The sequence below is a fragment of the Rattus norvegicus genome, chromosome 2 (assembly GCF_036323735.1).
Source record: "Rattus norvegicus strain BN/NHsdMcwi chromosome 2, GRCr8, whole genome shotgun sequence".
NCBI classification, from domain to species: domain Eukaryota; kingdom Metazoa; phylum Chordata; class Mammalia; order Rodentia; family Muridae; genus Rattus; species Rattus norvegicus.
Window position 1 is genome coordinate 204,664,987 of NC_086020.1, and position 14,791 is coordinate 204,679,777.

Sequence of the window (14,791 nt, forward strand, 5' to 3'; positions counted from 1 at the left end):
GGTGTAATATTGTCTTCATCTCGCATGTTGATTACTCTGATATGCTTCCATGACTGTGATTTTATAAACGCAAGCCTAATTGAGTTTCCTTAAATATAAAAATGTTAACTGCATCTGTATGTGATCTTGTCAAACTGTGTTATTTGTCTTTTCTAGGGTCCACCAGGTCCTCCTGGCCCACGAGGCCCTCAAGGTCCCAATGGAGCTGATGTAAGCATTGTGAATTGTACACTAGTTAATTATGAAGGACACTCTGTGTCTGCATTGTATTCTGGCAACTGGTTTATAAGATCAATGGAGATAATCACATCATGGTTTATTCTTAGAAGTGGATGGGAACTCAACAATTGTCTACTTGTGCCACTTCATTGTAGAAAGATACGAATGGCGTTTTTCATGAATGTATCACCATGAATATAAAATAAACTCCAAGTTCACACTTAATATATACTTACTTGTGAAAAATATCATTTGTTTTATTATAAATCATGTTCAGTATGCATCTGCGTTTGTGATATGATAAACGTTCTGGAAATGACTATTGAAGTCTTCAGTTTAAGCTTTCCCTCTGGCAATGATGTGAGAGCATTGTAATTGGCTTTGAATGCACCAGTCTAGGTGTGGACTCTGAATGCCTGTTACATATGCATCCATATAAAAGCCTTTTCATAAAGCTTGACCTCATTGCATTTTCAGTCTATCAAGCATTCAGGGAAATACGTGCATCTGGGCTCCCTTCTCACTGAAAGGGAACAGTTTCTTCTCGGCCCTCTAAAGAGGATATTCGCAGGGGAAACTGGTCCAGCATTCTGAAGAAATATTATAAAATTTGGAAATGTAATCATGTCTCCATGCTGCTATTACCTTCAATGTATTTCGAGGCCTGTGTGAGCTACTTCTGACTCCATGTTTTACAAATGAAGCCACCTGTCTCCACATGCTTTTGCATAGGATTTATTTTTTATGCCTGCCTTTAATTTTATCAGATAAGAACTAATAAAAGAGATCTCGGTAGCTGGCAAACTGGAAAAATATGCGGGGCTTTTATTTCCCTGCTTAATGGTTTATAAAGGGTTTGTTTTTCCCATGAATTAAGTCATTCTTACCTGGAGTCATGCCTTTGATTCAATATAAAAGCATACCTTAAAACTCCAGATTTTTCTATGGGCACAGACATAGGAATTGTGGTTCAGCTACCAAATCCACGGGAGAACATACGCGACGTTAGAAGCAGATGTAATATCTTAGGTTGTTTCTTGTCAGTAAGTGTGGCAACTGAAGAAATTTTTACTTTTTTTTCATCCCTCAACTTAGTATTTCTGCATATAACACTTTCTTGAACACTCTAGATACATGCCTGTAAGCTGAACATTTCCTTTTAACAGTAATACTTTATTTCTTTTTCTACACCACAGGGACCACAAGGACCCCCAGGCTCTATTGGTTCAGTTGGTGGTGTGGGAGAAAAGGTAAGGACATGCTGGCTAAAACAGCCAGAATAAAGTAGCTTGGAAAATTGTGGCACATATTTTGTGGGTTGTTAACATGAGTTTGGTGGTAACTGTTGGACATATATTTACATATTCAGTATTATCTATTGTAGAACCTACACAGATAAGTACTGCTGCTCTTCTGTGTTTTGTGTTGACACCTGTGGCGGCGATGAATGCTGGGTGTGGATTATTTCCTGTGGATGATTTCCTGTTCAGTGCTATATTGGAGTTTTCTGCTTTTGTGAACTGGAAAGCTGAGGCTTGGTTAATTACAGTGATTTTGTGAATGTTTCTTCATTAGAAAGTGACAAAGCCAATCTCCACTTCAACCACTGAATGTCTGATGAGACTACACTGTCTTTCATTAGTGACACTTGGTACTTAGAGCGGAGGAAACACTTTTCTACACCTGATCTGTGGAAGAAAGGAGTCTTTCACATCAGAAAACAATTAATCACTGATTTTTGTCACAGTTTCATTACTAACCCTTCAGCCTGTCTCTGGCACTTTTCAAAGCAGTTGGCATGTGCCATAATACCTGTGTCAGAACAGCTCCTTTTTCTGGTAAACATTATTTCATCTTAAAAATCCATTCTTCCTTTTTGAAAAAAATGTCAAAATGATTCTTTGATTTCTCATTTATGTATTCATTCTCACATCTTAATAGAATTTTAAAGAAAATCATCATTGATATTTGCCTCATTTCAGAAAATTTTTTGTCAGTTTTGAAGGAACAAAAACAAAATCATTCCATAAAATATTATACAGGAAAAACTATGTAAAATATTTTAGTGGTGGTGTTTTTGTCTCAATCTTGAAACATGATTATTTTATTTGCTATACATTCTTTTTTACACATTGTATTTTATAGTTAATTTCCCTTGCTTTCATTAAATGAATTAACTCTTCAAAGAGCAGTGTAATGAGATTAGACTGTGTTATATTGGTGTTAACGTTGGCTTCACATTCCGGCTCTTGTATTTATAATTTACTGCATATGACTCGCTATTCAAATAGCTCATTAATTACTAAATTAGAAACAAATTACACTTTCTAGTTCTTCACGGATGAAGCAGGCAATTTCTTTGACAATTCCTTTAGGGACTTTGTTTATAATCTCAAAGTGAAAGCTGTATGGTGAGACAGATGCAATTATTGGAAGAAAAACTCTCATCCAGTCCAATTGTTCTAGCAAACAAAGTATGTCAAGGCCAGCATCCAAGACACCACTATTTGAAAAATCCCACAAGTTTTACCCCTATGCCTTCTTTCTTGAGAACATGTCCTAAGGGCTCTGATGCTGCCCAGAGAGTTAGGAATATTCTGTAGTTTCACCAGCCAATTAATCATACTTCACCTATGTCCTGAAGATTATAAGTGCTAAATGAAGAGTTTTAAGCAATTTTTTCATACATATTCTATGAAACTCAAAATGGGCACCTTTTCCCAGATATTTGGAGTTTGGGGGAAGTCTCATACCACTGAAATGTATGTTGAGCATGTTAAAACAATTTCCTGGGAAATTGTTTTTTCACATAAATATTATAAACTGGACAATGTTCATAATATCTTCATTTAAGTCTAGATGATGGTTTTCTAAATCATTCTTTATTGGTTAGATGACTTGGAAATTAGTCAACTCAATTAATGTGAAATCATAAAAGCTATAAAATTTATAATATTTGAACATTCAAATTCAGGAATTTTCATTACTTGCCCTCTGTGTCTCACATTGATTTCCACTATGCTCCTTCCATAGGATTGTCAATATAGGCCAATGTATTTTGTTAGCAAGAGAGTGAATTTATAGTTTAGTAAAATTCAACTTGGAATTTTCCATCATTGATCCCGATTGTAATATGATTTTGATGCCACACAAATGCAAACTGTTAGAGGACATTCCAATTTTTGTTATGGCTTGGTGGTGATATGGGTTCATGTGCTTGACTGTATCTATTGAAACTACATCTGCATTTAATGTGTTTCCTCACTGGAATTACTGAAATTAGTAGTCCTTGTTCTCCTTCCCTCACGTTAGATTTTCAATGTGTTTCAAGCCATGCATTAATGTAGAGGGTGGTCTAAAATAAGAAGGCCATGATGAAGGTATTTTTGCACATAGAAAACACCATTGCTGTGTTTTAAGACTCGTGTGATATTTTCTTTGTAGGGTGAACCAGGAGAAGCAGGGAACCCAGGACCCCCTGGAGAAGCCGGATCAGGTGTAAGTCCTTTAGTAGTAAAGCTATTATTGGTCTCCATTAGACCTTTAGAAATTCTTTTTCGAGTGTTTGAACATTTCACTCGAATCCTAACAATATTCTCTTTTTACTCTCTCTTTCCACCTCACTAAATATACACATAACTCAAAGACAATATGTTTAATAAGTGAAAATCCTCCAGATACTTTAATTAGTATGTAAGTTTTGAAAGATTGCATTTGCATGAGTGAAGTCATTAAAACTGTAAGGTGTTCCTTATACACATTGTGTTTGGTGAACTGTCCATAATAGAGACAAGAGGGGCTGGGGATTTAGCTCAGTGGTAGAGTGCTTACCTAGGAAGCGCAAGGCCCTGGGTTCGGTCCCCAGCTCCGAGAAAAAAAAAGAACCATAATAGAGACAAGGCAACAAACCTTGATGCATTAAATAAACATGTATTAATTAAAATTGATTATTCTAACATAAATTAAGCTGCTACAAATATACTGCATTCCTTTTGCAATCTGGAAGTTTTCTTACTGTCTAACTTACAAAGTTCATAACTACTGACCTTCAGTTGCTATAGTTCAGATTCTGATAGATACTTTGCAATGCAGAATATAGACTCTAATAGCAGAAAACTTTCTAGCCCATTGTACTAATGTGAAAACTGAGCTTGTAAACTAACTCTTTCTTTTGTTTGTGTTCTGAAGGGTCCCAAAGGAGAGAGAGGAGAGAAAGGAGAAGCTGGGCCCCCTGGTGCTGCGGGTCCTCCTGGTATTAAGGGGCCACCAGGTGATGATGGACCCAAGGGGAATCCGGTAAGTGTGTCCCCTTTAAAGTGATACTTGTACCCTTTTCATTTCTTAGCTTTTCATAGATAGACTAGAAATGTGGAGTTCTAGTGAAACAAATATCCTTATATCATTTTATATTTTCTCATTCATTCCTAGTTTATTTCAATTTTATCCATCTATTCTTCTATCTGGAGCACACATCTAATCAGTCTCTGATATAATTGTAATCTGTTGAAATAAAAATACACCATGGTGAAACTTCTCTTTTAATCTGTTTATTTTCCTTTTGTAAAATCTCTCTAGGGACCTGTTGGGTTTCCTGGAGATCCTGGTCCACCTGGAGAACCTGGTCCTGCAGTAAGTGTCATGGAGAGATATAAGGATGCTTTGGGTGGGCTGTTCCCTCACTCTTTAAAATATGCAATAAAAGTGAACTTCTGCAGGCAGAAAGCCAAAATGAAGAAAACAGTATTCATATTGATTACCAGCTTTATCTAATTGGCGATTCTTGCACCTTGGTTATATGGCTCTCCTTTTTTGGATTGCCCAACGTGACTACAGAAGGAACATCTATACTTTTATTTACAAAGTTCAAGCCTTTCCTTCTTAATCTTGTTTTCTATGTAAATCCTACCTAGAATGTCCTCATGTCTGTTCCTAATGAAAGGAAGCACTAGTGTTCTCCCCTAATTATGCCTTCACACATTCCTTATATCAGCAGAACACTTTACACTCAAGTGTGGAAAGAGCAAGAGAATCATAATCTAAAAAATAAGTATTATAGTATTGTATGTCTGGTTTATTTCAACAGTAACCAAGACAGTCTGTAGAAGTTTCATATTTTTATAATAATAAAATAGAACAAGAAGTATCTGGATTGAATTTCACTGTCAATTACAGGGGCAAGATGGTGTTGGAGGTGACAAGGGTGAAGATGGAGATCCAGGACAACCAGTAAGCAAGAAACCGTACTTTTTGTCTAATCTTGCATAGCACCGTACATTTAAAAAGAGGTGATTCAAAGAGATCAAATTAGGTTAAATTCGGTTAAATGAATCATCTCATTTTATATATCGTGTATGCATTTTCAAAGGTATGTCATTACATGTTTATGAGCTTCTCCTACTATATCAAATTTTACTAGTATTGTTTATTCTATAAACCTTTTATCTATTCTTCTCTCATACAACATATCTAGACTGTAGCTTCCCCCCAACTCCTATTTGTGCCCTCCCCAACTTCCCTTCTTCCCCCAAAAGAGAACAGGTCTTCCAAGAACATCAACTGAACATGATGCAATAAGATACTATAAGACCAAGCACAAATCAGTCACATCAAGACTGGATGAGGCAGCCCAGGAGAGTGGCCGCAAACTCAGGCAAAAGAGACAGAGACACCCCACTGTCACTTGTTTATAAAAAAAATACTTTTAAAATATAAACAAGAAATATAAAGGAAAGTCAGTCCCTCTAATAGCTTGCTGAAGTTTACAAGCTATTTTAGCCAAGAAACTAAATGAAAGTACAATATAGATATCTTAATATTTTTGGAATGACACAGAGTGTTTAGCCAGATGAGTTACTTAAGAAAGCAAAAAGTATGGATGGCATTAACTTAAATAGGTTTTAATACAGCTGTGTTTCTTTCAAGGATCTGTTCCTTAGGTGTTGGAAGTCTAAGGCTCAATTATGCACACATCCCTCATAATTCTCTTCACAGTGGCATAAAAGAACTACAAATTTTGTATGAGAAGTTTAGACGCAATAGGAAGCCATGCTCACAGTTTGTAAGATAAAACCTGCACATGTGTCTGCAGGGTGTTTTCTAAATAACTATGGCCACTTTTTAAAGGAAATTTGAGCCACTTTCTTGTATCCATGAAACGGTTTGCTGAATAACTCTATCAGCTCACTCTATGGATATCTACAGGCAATTCTTGTATCTGAGTGGTAGGCGAGGCTTTTAGGAATGATTGATGGGTGGACATGAGCCAAAACTCAGTTTCAGTTCGTATATGGAGGAATCATGGTGATTATGAAAATAGCTAGCTTATTAAACCATGCATTTGTACATTTATAGGGTCCCCCTGGTCCATCCGGTGAAGCTGGCCCTCCAGGTCCACCTGGAAAGAGAGTAAGTTTCTTTCATTCTTTATTTGAAGTATTCACTGTGTGTTTAGATTGGTGTTACCCCTACAAGCTATAGGCAGCATCCAAGGAGGCTGGAAAAATAAGCACTTCCCCTCAGTGTGGCAGAATCATCGCTAACTCAGAATACACTTCAGCCATTTTACTGTCATAGTTTGAATGAATCAAAAACAGCTCCTCCACTGGGAGTTACAAGTTTCTCTGAACAGTGTTCCTGCTGTTAAATAATTCTAACATATGGTTTTCTCCAAGGGGTGAAATATTCAAAGCTTAGGGCTCACACTGTGAAAGCATGCGTGCTTATCAGTAGTTGGAGCAGAGACATGCATCTATATTGTAGATTGTTTTATGCCATCGAATTTCATGGACTTGGTGTCTTGTTGTGGTTTTTCTGCTGTGCAGAGACACTGTGGCCAAGGAAACTCTTATAAAAGCAAATGTTTAATTGACTATAGCTTACAGTTTTAGAGGTTCAGTCCATTATCTTCATGACAGGAAGTATGGCAGAGTGGGGCAGACACAGTGCTTGCTGAAGAAGCTAAGAGTTCTACATCTTGATCTGAAATCAGCCAAGAGGAGATTATCTTCCGCAGGCATTCCGGAGGGTTCTGTAGATCACACTGGCCACAGTTGAGCATATATATGAAACCTCAAAGCCCCACCTTCACAGTGGCACACGTCCTCTAAGAAGGCTTGCCTCCTTCAATAAGGCCACACCTCTTAATAGTGCCCTTTCCTAACAGCCAAGAATATTCAAACCACCACATTTGGAAATAAGGTTTTTAATGAAGTAGAGTTTTTATAAAGAACTATAACAAAATTAGTGGCTACGGTCACAGTAGTTGTTGGTCAGGTAAGATGTATATGTCTCAGTGGATAAAGGTGTTTGCCAGCAAGGCAATGTTCAGTTCTCTAGGTCCACATGCCAAAAAGAGAGAACTGACTTCTGTAGTTTTCCTTTGACCTCCATACACATGCCTTGGCAGACATGCACACAAACACTAAACAAACAAACAAATAAAGTAAAATATTACAAACAACCAAATTCTGACTATAGAAGAACCAAAGAGATTTAAAGAATTTACCTTAACTGGAAACAATAATTTTGTTTATTAATGGACAAGAGTTTGATATTTCAATGCATATCTATAACTCATTGACAAAACAGGTTAGTGACCTTTCCCTCTCTTTGGACTTCTTATGTTTGAAAGTTCTGCCTTTGAGATATTCATGCATGGCGTATTAGATTATTATGGACTGTAGTCATTCCACAAGTATAGTGTGGTCTATAAAAACTAAGGCTTTAAGCCTATCTGTGTATCTGCACCTGTCCACTAACGCTTTATCCTCCTCCCCCCTCCACTCTCCTGAGTAATCACTATTCCATATTCAGTTATCTTTTACATATAAGTCAGAGCAGGAGCCATTTTCCTTCTAGGGTCCACGACTGCCTTATTTCATATGACATAATGTCCTCTGATTTCATTCAGTCTCTCAGAAATGACAGGATTTCACCTTTCTTTATGGCTGACTAATATCCCATAAGATATAATTGCCACATTTTCTGTAGAAATTGATCTGCTGATTCCATATTTTAGCAGTCATTACTGATGCAACAATGAGCACGAGAGAGCTGGAAGCTCTTTGCTTAGTAGATTTAATTCCCTTTGCAAATACGATCAGTAAGGGGAGAGGTAGACCATATGTTAGATCTCCTTTCACTCTTTCCGAGGAACTTCCACTCTGCTTTCCACATCAATACACTGTGTTTAGTTCCTGAAACAATGCATGGCGGTATCCTTTTCTGTATCTTCTCAATCTTTGCTGTTTTGATAATAGCCATTACTTTGTGAGCATTTCAAAACTATCTGTTGTTCAGTTTTTTTACTTCTTTTGACAAATGTCCACTCAGGTCGTTGGCCCATTTTTCATCAAAGCCCTCATTTGGTAGTTGTTGCTACTGATCTATCCAGTTCCTTTCATGTTCTGCACTTTAATCTTTTGTCAAATAGTTAGCAGAATTTTTTCCCCTCCTATTGATTTTCCTTCTCTGTAGGAGCCTTTTTATTTGACATTATGGCATTTGTCTGCTGCTGCTTTCCTGTGTTTTGGCAAGCATCAGAAAGTGTTGTTCATCGCTTCTCGGCCTTTTGGCTAAGATCAAGTGTGGAAAGTGTTGTTCATGCAGATGTCTAATAGTATTTCCACTATGCTTTCTTCAAGTAGTTTCATATGTTTGCTTTTATATTATGATCTGTAATCCAGCCTGAGATAATTTTATAAAGAATGCCACCTAAGGATCGGTACTCAATATTCTTTTTAGTACTGTTTAAGAGAAAATATTCCTTCTAAAATGCTTGATTTTGACCCCTTGTTTAACATTGGTTATCTGTAGAGGTGTGGTTTCTTTCTGAGATCTCCAATTTAATCCACTAGTCTGTCTGTTTTGGGGTTTTTTTGTTGTTGTTATTTTGTTGTTGTTCTTGTTGTTGTATATTTTTGTTAGTGCTCTTAACTGCAGAGCCATCTCTCCAGTTCCCTCAATCAATAATTTTAAGTGTGATCACTGAGAAAGTCGAACAGATGGAAAGCAAGAGGAAATGGGGGAAAGTGAAAAAAATTACTTAGAGATCATTAGTTCCTTATTCAGTTTTTCTTTACGTACACTTTTCTATCACATTTTGAGTATAATCGTTTTTGTCTCTAACCCTACAGTTGTAAAAATGACATTATTTTTAATCTTACATGTTTGTACATTAAATCGTTCCATAAGAATGGAACTCCTCTGTTGACTTTTATGATGGTGTAATTTTTTGGGGTGGTGCATAATCCTAAATTGCATGAGTATTTAAGTGTACTTCGAATGGACCACTTCTGAAACATTTCTAAAACTAAAGGTGCAATTATTATTTTTTGTATATTCTGGAAAGTTTGAGTAATTTTAAAATAACAAATAACCTATAGCATTTACTCTCAAGTATTTTATTCATCGTCGTCTTTGAGACTTGCTTTCAGTATGTAGCTCTGGTTAGCCTGGAACTCACTGTGTAGATCCCGCTGGCCTCAAACTCACAGCAATCCACCTGTCTCTGGTTCCTGTGTGGTGGCTTTAAAATCATTCACCACTGTGACCAACATTGAGGAGCATTTTTAAAAGAGCTCTCTTTTTACTGCCTGCATTGATATTACGTAAGGATCTTTAGCTTACCGGTGGTTTATCTTAAATTACCTCAATAAGAGTTTTTGACATGTTATTCGTGTTCAACTTCCACATTGTGTTATAAACAGAAAAGTAATGTGAAAGTACAACCTGGCGGTCTATCGACTGTTCCCAAATTTGAGTACTGCTCTTCGGCAGCATTGCCTTTATGGTGCCACGTACCTAAATACAACTTTATGTTTACAGGGTCCGCCTGGAGCTTCCGGTTCCGAAGGAAGGCAAGGAGAGAAAGGTGCTAAGGTAAACACGTGGAGGAGAGCTTAGGCAGTGTCATGCCTGCATCGAGAGGCATGTGTTAAACACACTAAGTGATAATATGAGATTTATTGTTAATAATGTACCCACGGGTTTCCTTTCACACAGGGAGAAGCTGGAGCTGAAGGACCTCCTGGGAAAACTGGCCCGGTCGGACCTCAGGGTCCTTCTGGAAAGCCTGGTCCAGAAGGTCTTCGAGGCATCCCTGGTCCTGTGGTAAGCAAGTGTGCTAAAAGGGAATAACTTTACGTTTTAAAACCTATGAATTAAAATGCCTGGAAGGTAGTTGCTTCAAAACTTATAATATGTTCTATGAGCATCCAATTATTAGTATTAAACTTATTTGGTAACTTATTTTAAATAACTTAATAATGTATTTAAAATGCTTATCTTGTTTATTCTATTTATGAAATTCTATGAATTTTAAAATTTATAATTAATTGTATAATTTTGTAGGAACATTCTCATTAGTACAGAAGAGAAAACTAAATTTTAATATGACAGCAATGAAAAGTTTCAAAAATATCTCAGACTATGTCTGTAGATGTTCATGTGCTTATATAAAAATGAGTGCATGCATACATGACTGTATATACATATGTAGGTTCAAAAATTAAAAAATTAAAAAAGTACACTGTTTGTATGTCTTAAGATAGCACAATTTACAGATGCTAATTTTTTTCTTTCTACATGTCCAACATTTAAAAGTAAAAGGTACCCTTCTGTTTGGCAAACAAAGTTGCATTTTCTTTTGTGTAGGGAGAACAAGGTCTCCCCGGTGCTGCTGGCCAAGATGGACCCCCTGGTCCTCTGGTGAGTAACATGTTTTTTCATTATATATAAAGAACTCCTAAAATAAACTTTTTGTAAGCTAGAATTTGTGAGTGTTTATCTTATAAAGTGGTTTGTTCTTTTCAGAAAGACTACTACACATTCAAGGAGAAAAATAGTCCTGATAATAACATGGAAAGATTGCCAGTTGGCCCAGAGAATATTTCTTTTTTCATACACTTTAGATGAAAAATATCTTTTCCACTCAGAATAAAGTGCTAGTGATGATACAGCTAGTCATTTTCTCAGTGCAGACAGTTCTACAAAATTCATGTAATTAAACTTTGTTTCCTGGTCACATTGGCACATGAAGTTGGCAGCTGTCCAAGTAGATGGTTTTCTTTATAAAATAAATAGGACACATTATCTTGTGCTCCATAAAAGCATGTTATTGTTTTTATGTTGAAGTTAGACACTACAATGACCTCCACATACAAACAGCACGCTTGATAAATGCATCAAAGCACGGGCTAACCAACATCTTAGGCTCCCAAGTCTCTCTTGCTAATATGGGCAAGAAGTGAGAATGCAAACGTGTCCTTTAAAGTCATTATTTACCAGACCACTTTGCTTTACAAATCGATTCAATGTGGTAAATTGATTTTACATAACTATGTCTAAGGGAATCCAAAATGTAAACGATACTCATGACAATGAGGGTGCATGATGCAGTTTACTTTAAATAACCACAGCCTTTCTTGAAATAATTTGAACTTCCTTTCCATTTCTCTTATCCAAACATAGACAGCCCAGGACACACCAAGACCAAGTTCTCGTCACAGAGGGACAGGACAGGGCATAAGAGACAAAGACGGGAGATAGAGAACAAGGAAGAAGAGAAAAGTGGCAAAGGAAAGGGGGAAGAGATATTGCCCTGGAGGGACAAAAGGCTGCTTCTGGATAGAGAGGAGACAGATTGGTGCTTAGGCAAATGACAGGAAAATGCATAGGAAAAGAAGACTCCCTGTATTAGAGTTGGGCATGACAATTAAGGTATATACAAGGAGCTTTTGATGCTGGACTTTAATGGTTTGATAGTTGGATCTTGGTAGTTGGCCTCAGGAGAAAGTAGCCAAATAAGGAAATAAACCTTGGTGGCTAGCTTTAGGAATATGATAATATGATGTAATTATTTAGCAACAGAGAAGGAATGGGGAAAAGGGTAACAAAGATAAACCCTGCTTGCTCCATATGTTGGTAACTGACTTGAAGCAGGAGATCACTATCTACTCTACATTATCTCATTACCATAAAAATTGAGCCCTGAGTGAACCTAGGTGAGTTCCAGGTCTGCACTTGTATTTAGGAAATCTCCTTTTATGAGGTGAACTCCTAACTGCAGACTCAAGAGTCTGGTAGCAAAATGCTTTCCCTAAATATCTCCCTAAAATTTACCAGGGTTATTTTTTCTTTTTCTGTTAGATTTCCAGTAAGTATTCTGACCTTTCAGCAGATGAAATAGAAGACCATTATTAGCGATTTCCTTTAGCTAATGTTAAAAATAAAACCATCAGACACAGAAGCTGATTAAAGTCTGCAAAGTTCGTATGTCTAATGCTTAAGCAAATTTACAGTATAAGAAGGCTGAACAATTCAAATTTTATTTAGAAAAATCACAATTGTAAGTATCAGGAGGGCCCAACATGGGCCTATTCATTCCAAAACTGCTGGTTTCATTGGGGAATGATACTATGTGAATATATTATATATAGCTTTTTTAATAATCTGGTATCTGCAGAGTGTTTCTCCATTCTCAGGAGATGAGAAGAGACAGGGACAGCATATAATGGGCTTTCTTACTCAGCTGGGAATTATTTACTTTAGGAGTTACATGTTTTAAACAGAGTGAGAGACACCTTATTGGTACAGGTTAAATTCACCCAAAACAAGGCAAACACATTGTTTAAAGAAATTAGCTACTCCCTGGGTTTGAAGGATGTCATATTAAGAATCTTGTCCCAACTCCAGCTTTATATTCTTAAGAATAATGAGGAATCTGACCCTGTCCTATAAAGGGATATTAAGTTTAATTAGAGCTAATTAAGACATATTTCTGATGTGTTCTTGTATTTATTAAATGGATTCTTTAGAGTAAAGCACTCATACAACTAATGGACAGCAGTGCCATTGAATAAAGAATTGTCAAATGCAAGAAGAAATTATATTTCCAATGAGTCACTCTTGTATCTTTTGTGAGTGTAACTAAATTGTACCCAAATCCACATAGGTGTCTAACCAATGCTCTGAATTAAAAGTCACTACAAGGCAAGCAGGCTTATATTTAGGGCAACTAGGACATAACTCTGTGACTCCTGTTACAGTGGCGAGCAAAGAATCCGATTCCCTCATCACCTGCGCGTTTGCTTCCTGATTTAGATCCAGTTACTGAGGAAGGAAAGACGCTTAAGTGAGGAGAAATGCGGGAGGTGATGCTAAAACATTTGAAAGTTCAGTCAAGTTTACATTGGGGTTAAAAATTAATCCACTTGAAATTTATATAAATAATTCCTTGTTCATAATATGCTTTGCTCATATTTACACATACGTTCACACTCACATCCAAGGCTGTTCTGTTAGATGTCTGCAAGTACTCCTTGAAGTAAGGTATTTGTGTTTCTTCTTGAAGTTGTCCTTAGTTCCCTACACAGAAATATTCAACCACATGGACTACAGTACTTAACATATCCATTTTGTTTTCTTAAAATATTTGTGTTTTTAAGTTCATTTTAAAATGTGTAATCTCTTTATATAATCCAGGTTGGCCTTGGTTTCACTATTTGAGATCTTACCTTAGACCACAAGTACTGGATTTCAGAACTGTCCCATCATGCTTAGCTGTAAAAGTATATCTTTGTGATAATATGTAACATAAACATTTATATGTCCTCTCTATACAACTTTATATGGATTAACACATCACATACACATACACACATATGCACACTCATACATACACACACATACATATATACACACATATACACGAACACACATGCATACACACATATATATACACACATACACACACATACATATGCACATATACACATACATACACACTCATACATACATACACATGCATACACACACACATACACACACATACATATGCACATATACACACACATACACACACATACATATGCACATATACACACACATACACACACATACATATGCACATATACACACACATACATACACACTCATACATACATACACATGCATACACACACACATACACACATACATGCACACACAAACATACACATATATACACACAAACACACACATACACACATACACACATATACACACACACATACACATATATACACATGCACACACATACACACACTCAGTTACTTCACAGATTTAAGGAATAATGAGTAGCATATATGAATTAATCAGAAAACTGAAAAGACAATGATGACTGTGTTGTTTTGTGAGTAGAACGACTCTCTTCCTGAGAATTCAAACTATTAATGGGCATGTCGCAAAAGATAAAGTTAATTAAATGCCGATGTTGACCTCGAAAACACAGTTAACATTGTTGAATAATTTAAAAAGAATGCATTTGATATTTGTAGGCATAGTTAGTGCTGTAGTTGTTTTAACTTTTTTCTTTCATATTCTTTTATATTAAGCACCAACTCATTTTAATGATGCTCAAAAACTACTATTGTCAATTTTAATATAAATACCTTCTTTTCAGAAAATAAATATATTTGGCAGGATCAATTTTTAAACATACAAATGTAAACAAGAGAAAAGACATGTTAATTATAGTTCAATTTTTTCTTTAATACTCCACATAAAGTCTGTAACAGGGTTATAATATATGATA

The 14,791-nt window shown here is 36.3% G+C and overlaps 1 protein-coding gene across 3 annotated transcripts in view; it reads left to right on the top strand.

Annotated features, from left to right (window-relative positions):
- Nucleotides 1-14,791, top strand: part of Col11a1 (collagen type XI alpha 1 chain) — a 193,129-nt gene that overhangs the window by 155,851 nt on the left and 22,487 nt on the right. For all 3 annotated transcript variants that reach the window (NM_013117.1, XM_006233210.5, XM_063281374.1), the window contains 10 exons: nucleotides 157-210; nucleotides 1,416-1,469; nucleotides 3,664-3,717; nucleotides 4,408-4,515; nucleotides 4,795-4,848; nucleotides 5,392-5,445; nucleotides 6,571-6,624; nucleotides 10,045-10,098; nucleotides 10,222-10,329; nucleotides 10,873-10,926. In NM_013117.1, the coding sequence (NP_037249.1) occupies nucleotides 157-210; nucleotides 1,416-1,469; nucleotides 3,664-3,717; nucleotides 4,408-4,515; nucleotides 4,795-4,848; nucleotides 5,392-5,445; nucleotides 6,571-6,624; nucleotides 10,045-10,098; nucleotides 10,222-10,329; nucleotides 10,873-10,926 (648 nt within the window). The remainder of the gene's footprint in view (nucleotides 1-156; nucleotides 211-1,415; nucleotides 1,470-3,663; nucleotides 3,718-4,407; nucleotides 4,516-4,794; nucleotides 4,849-5,391; nucleotides 5,446-6,570; nucleotides 6,625-10,044; nucleotides 10,099-10,221; nucleotides 10,330-10,872; nucleotides 10,927-14,791) is intronic.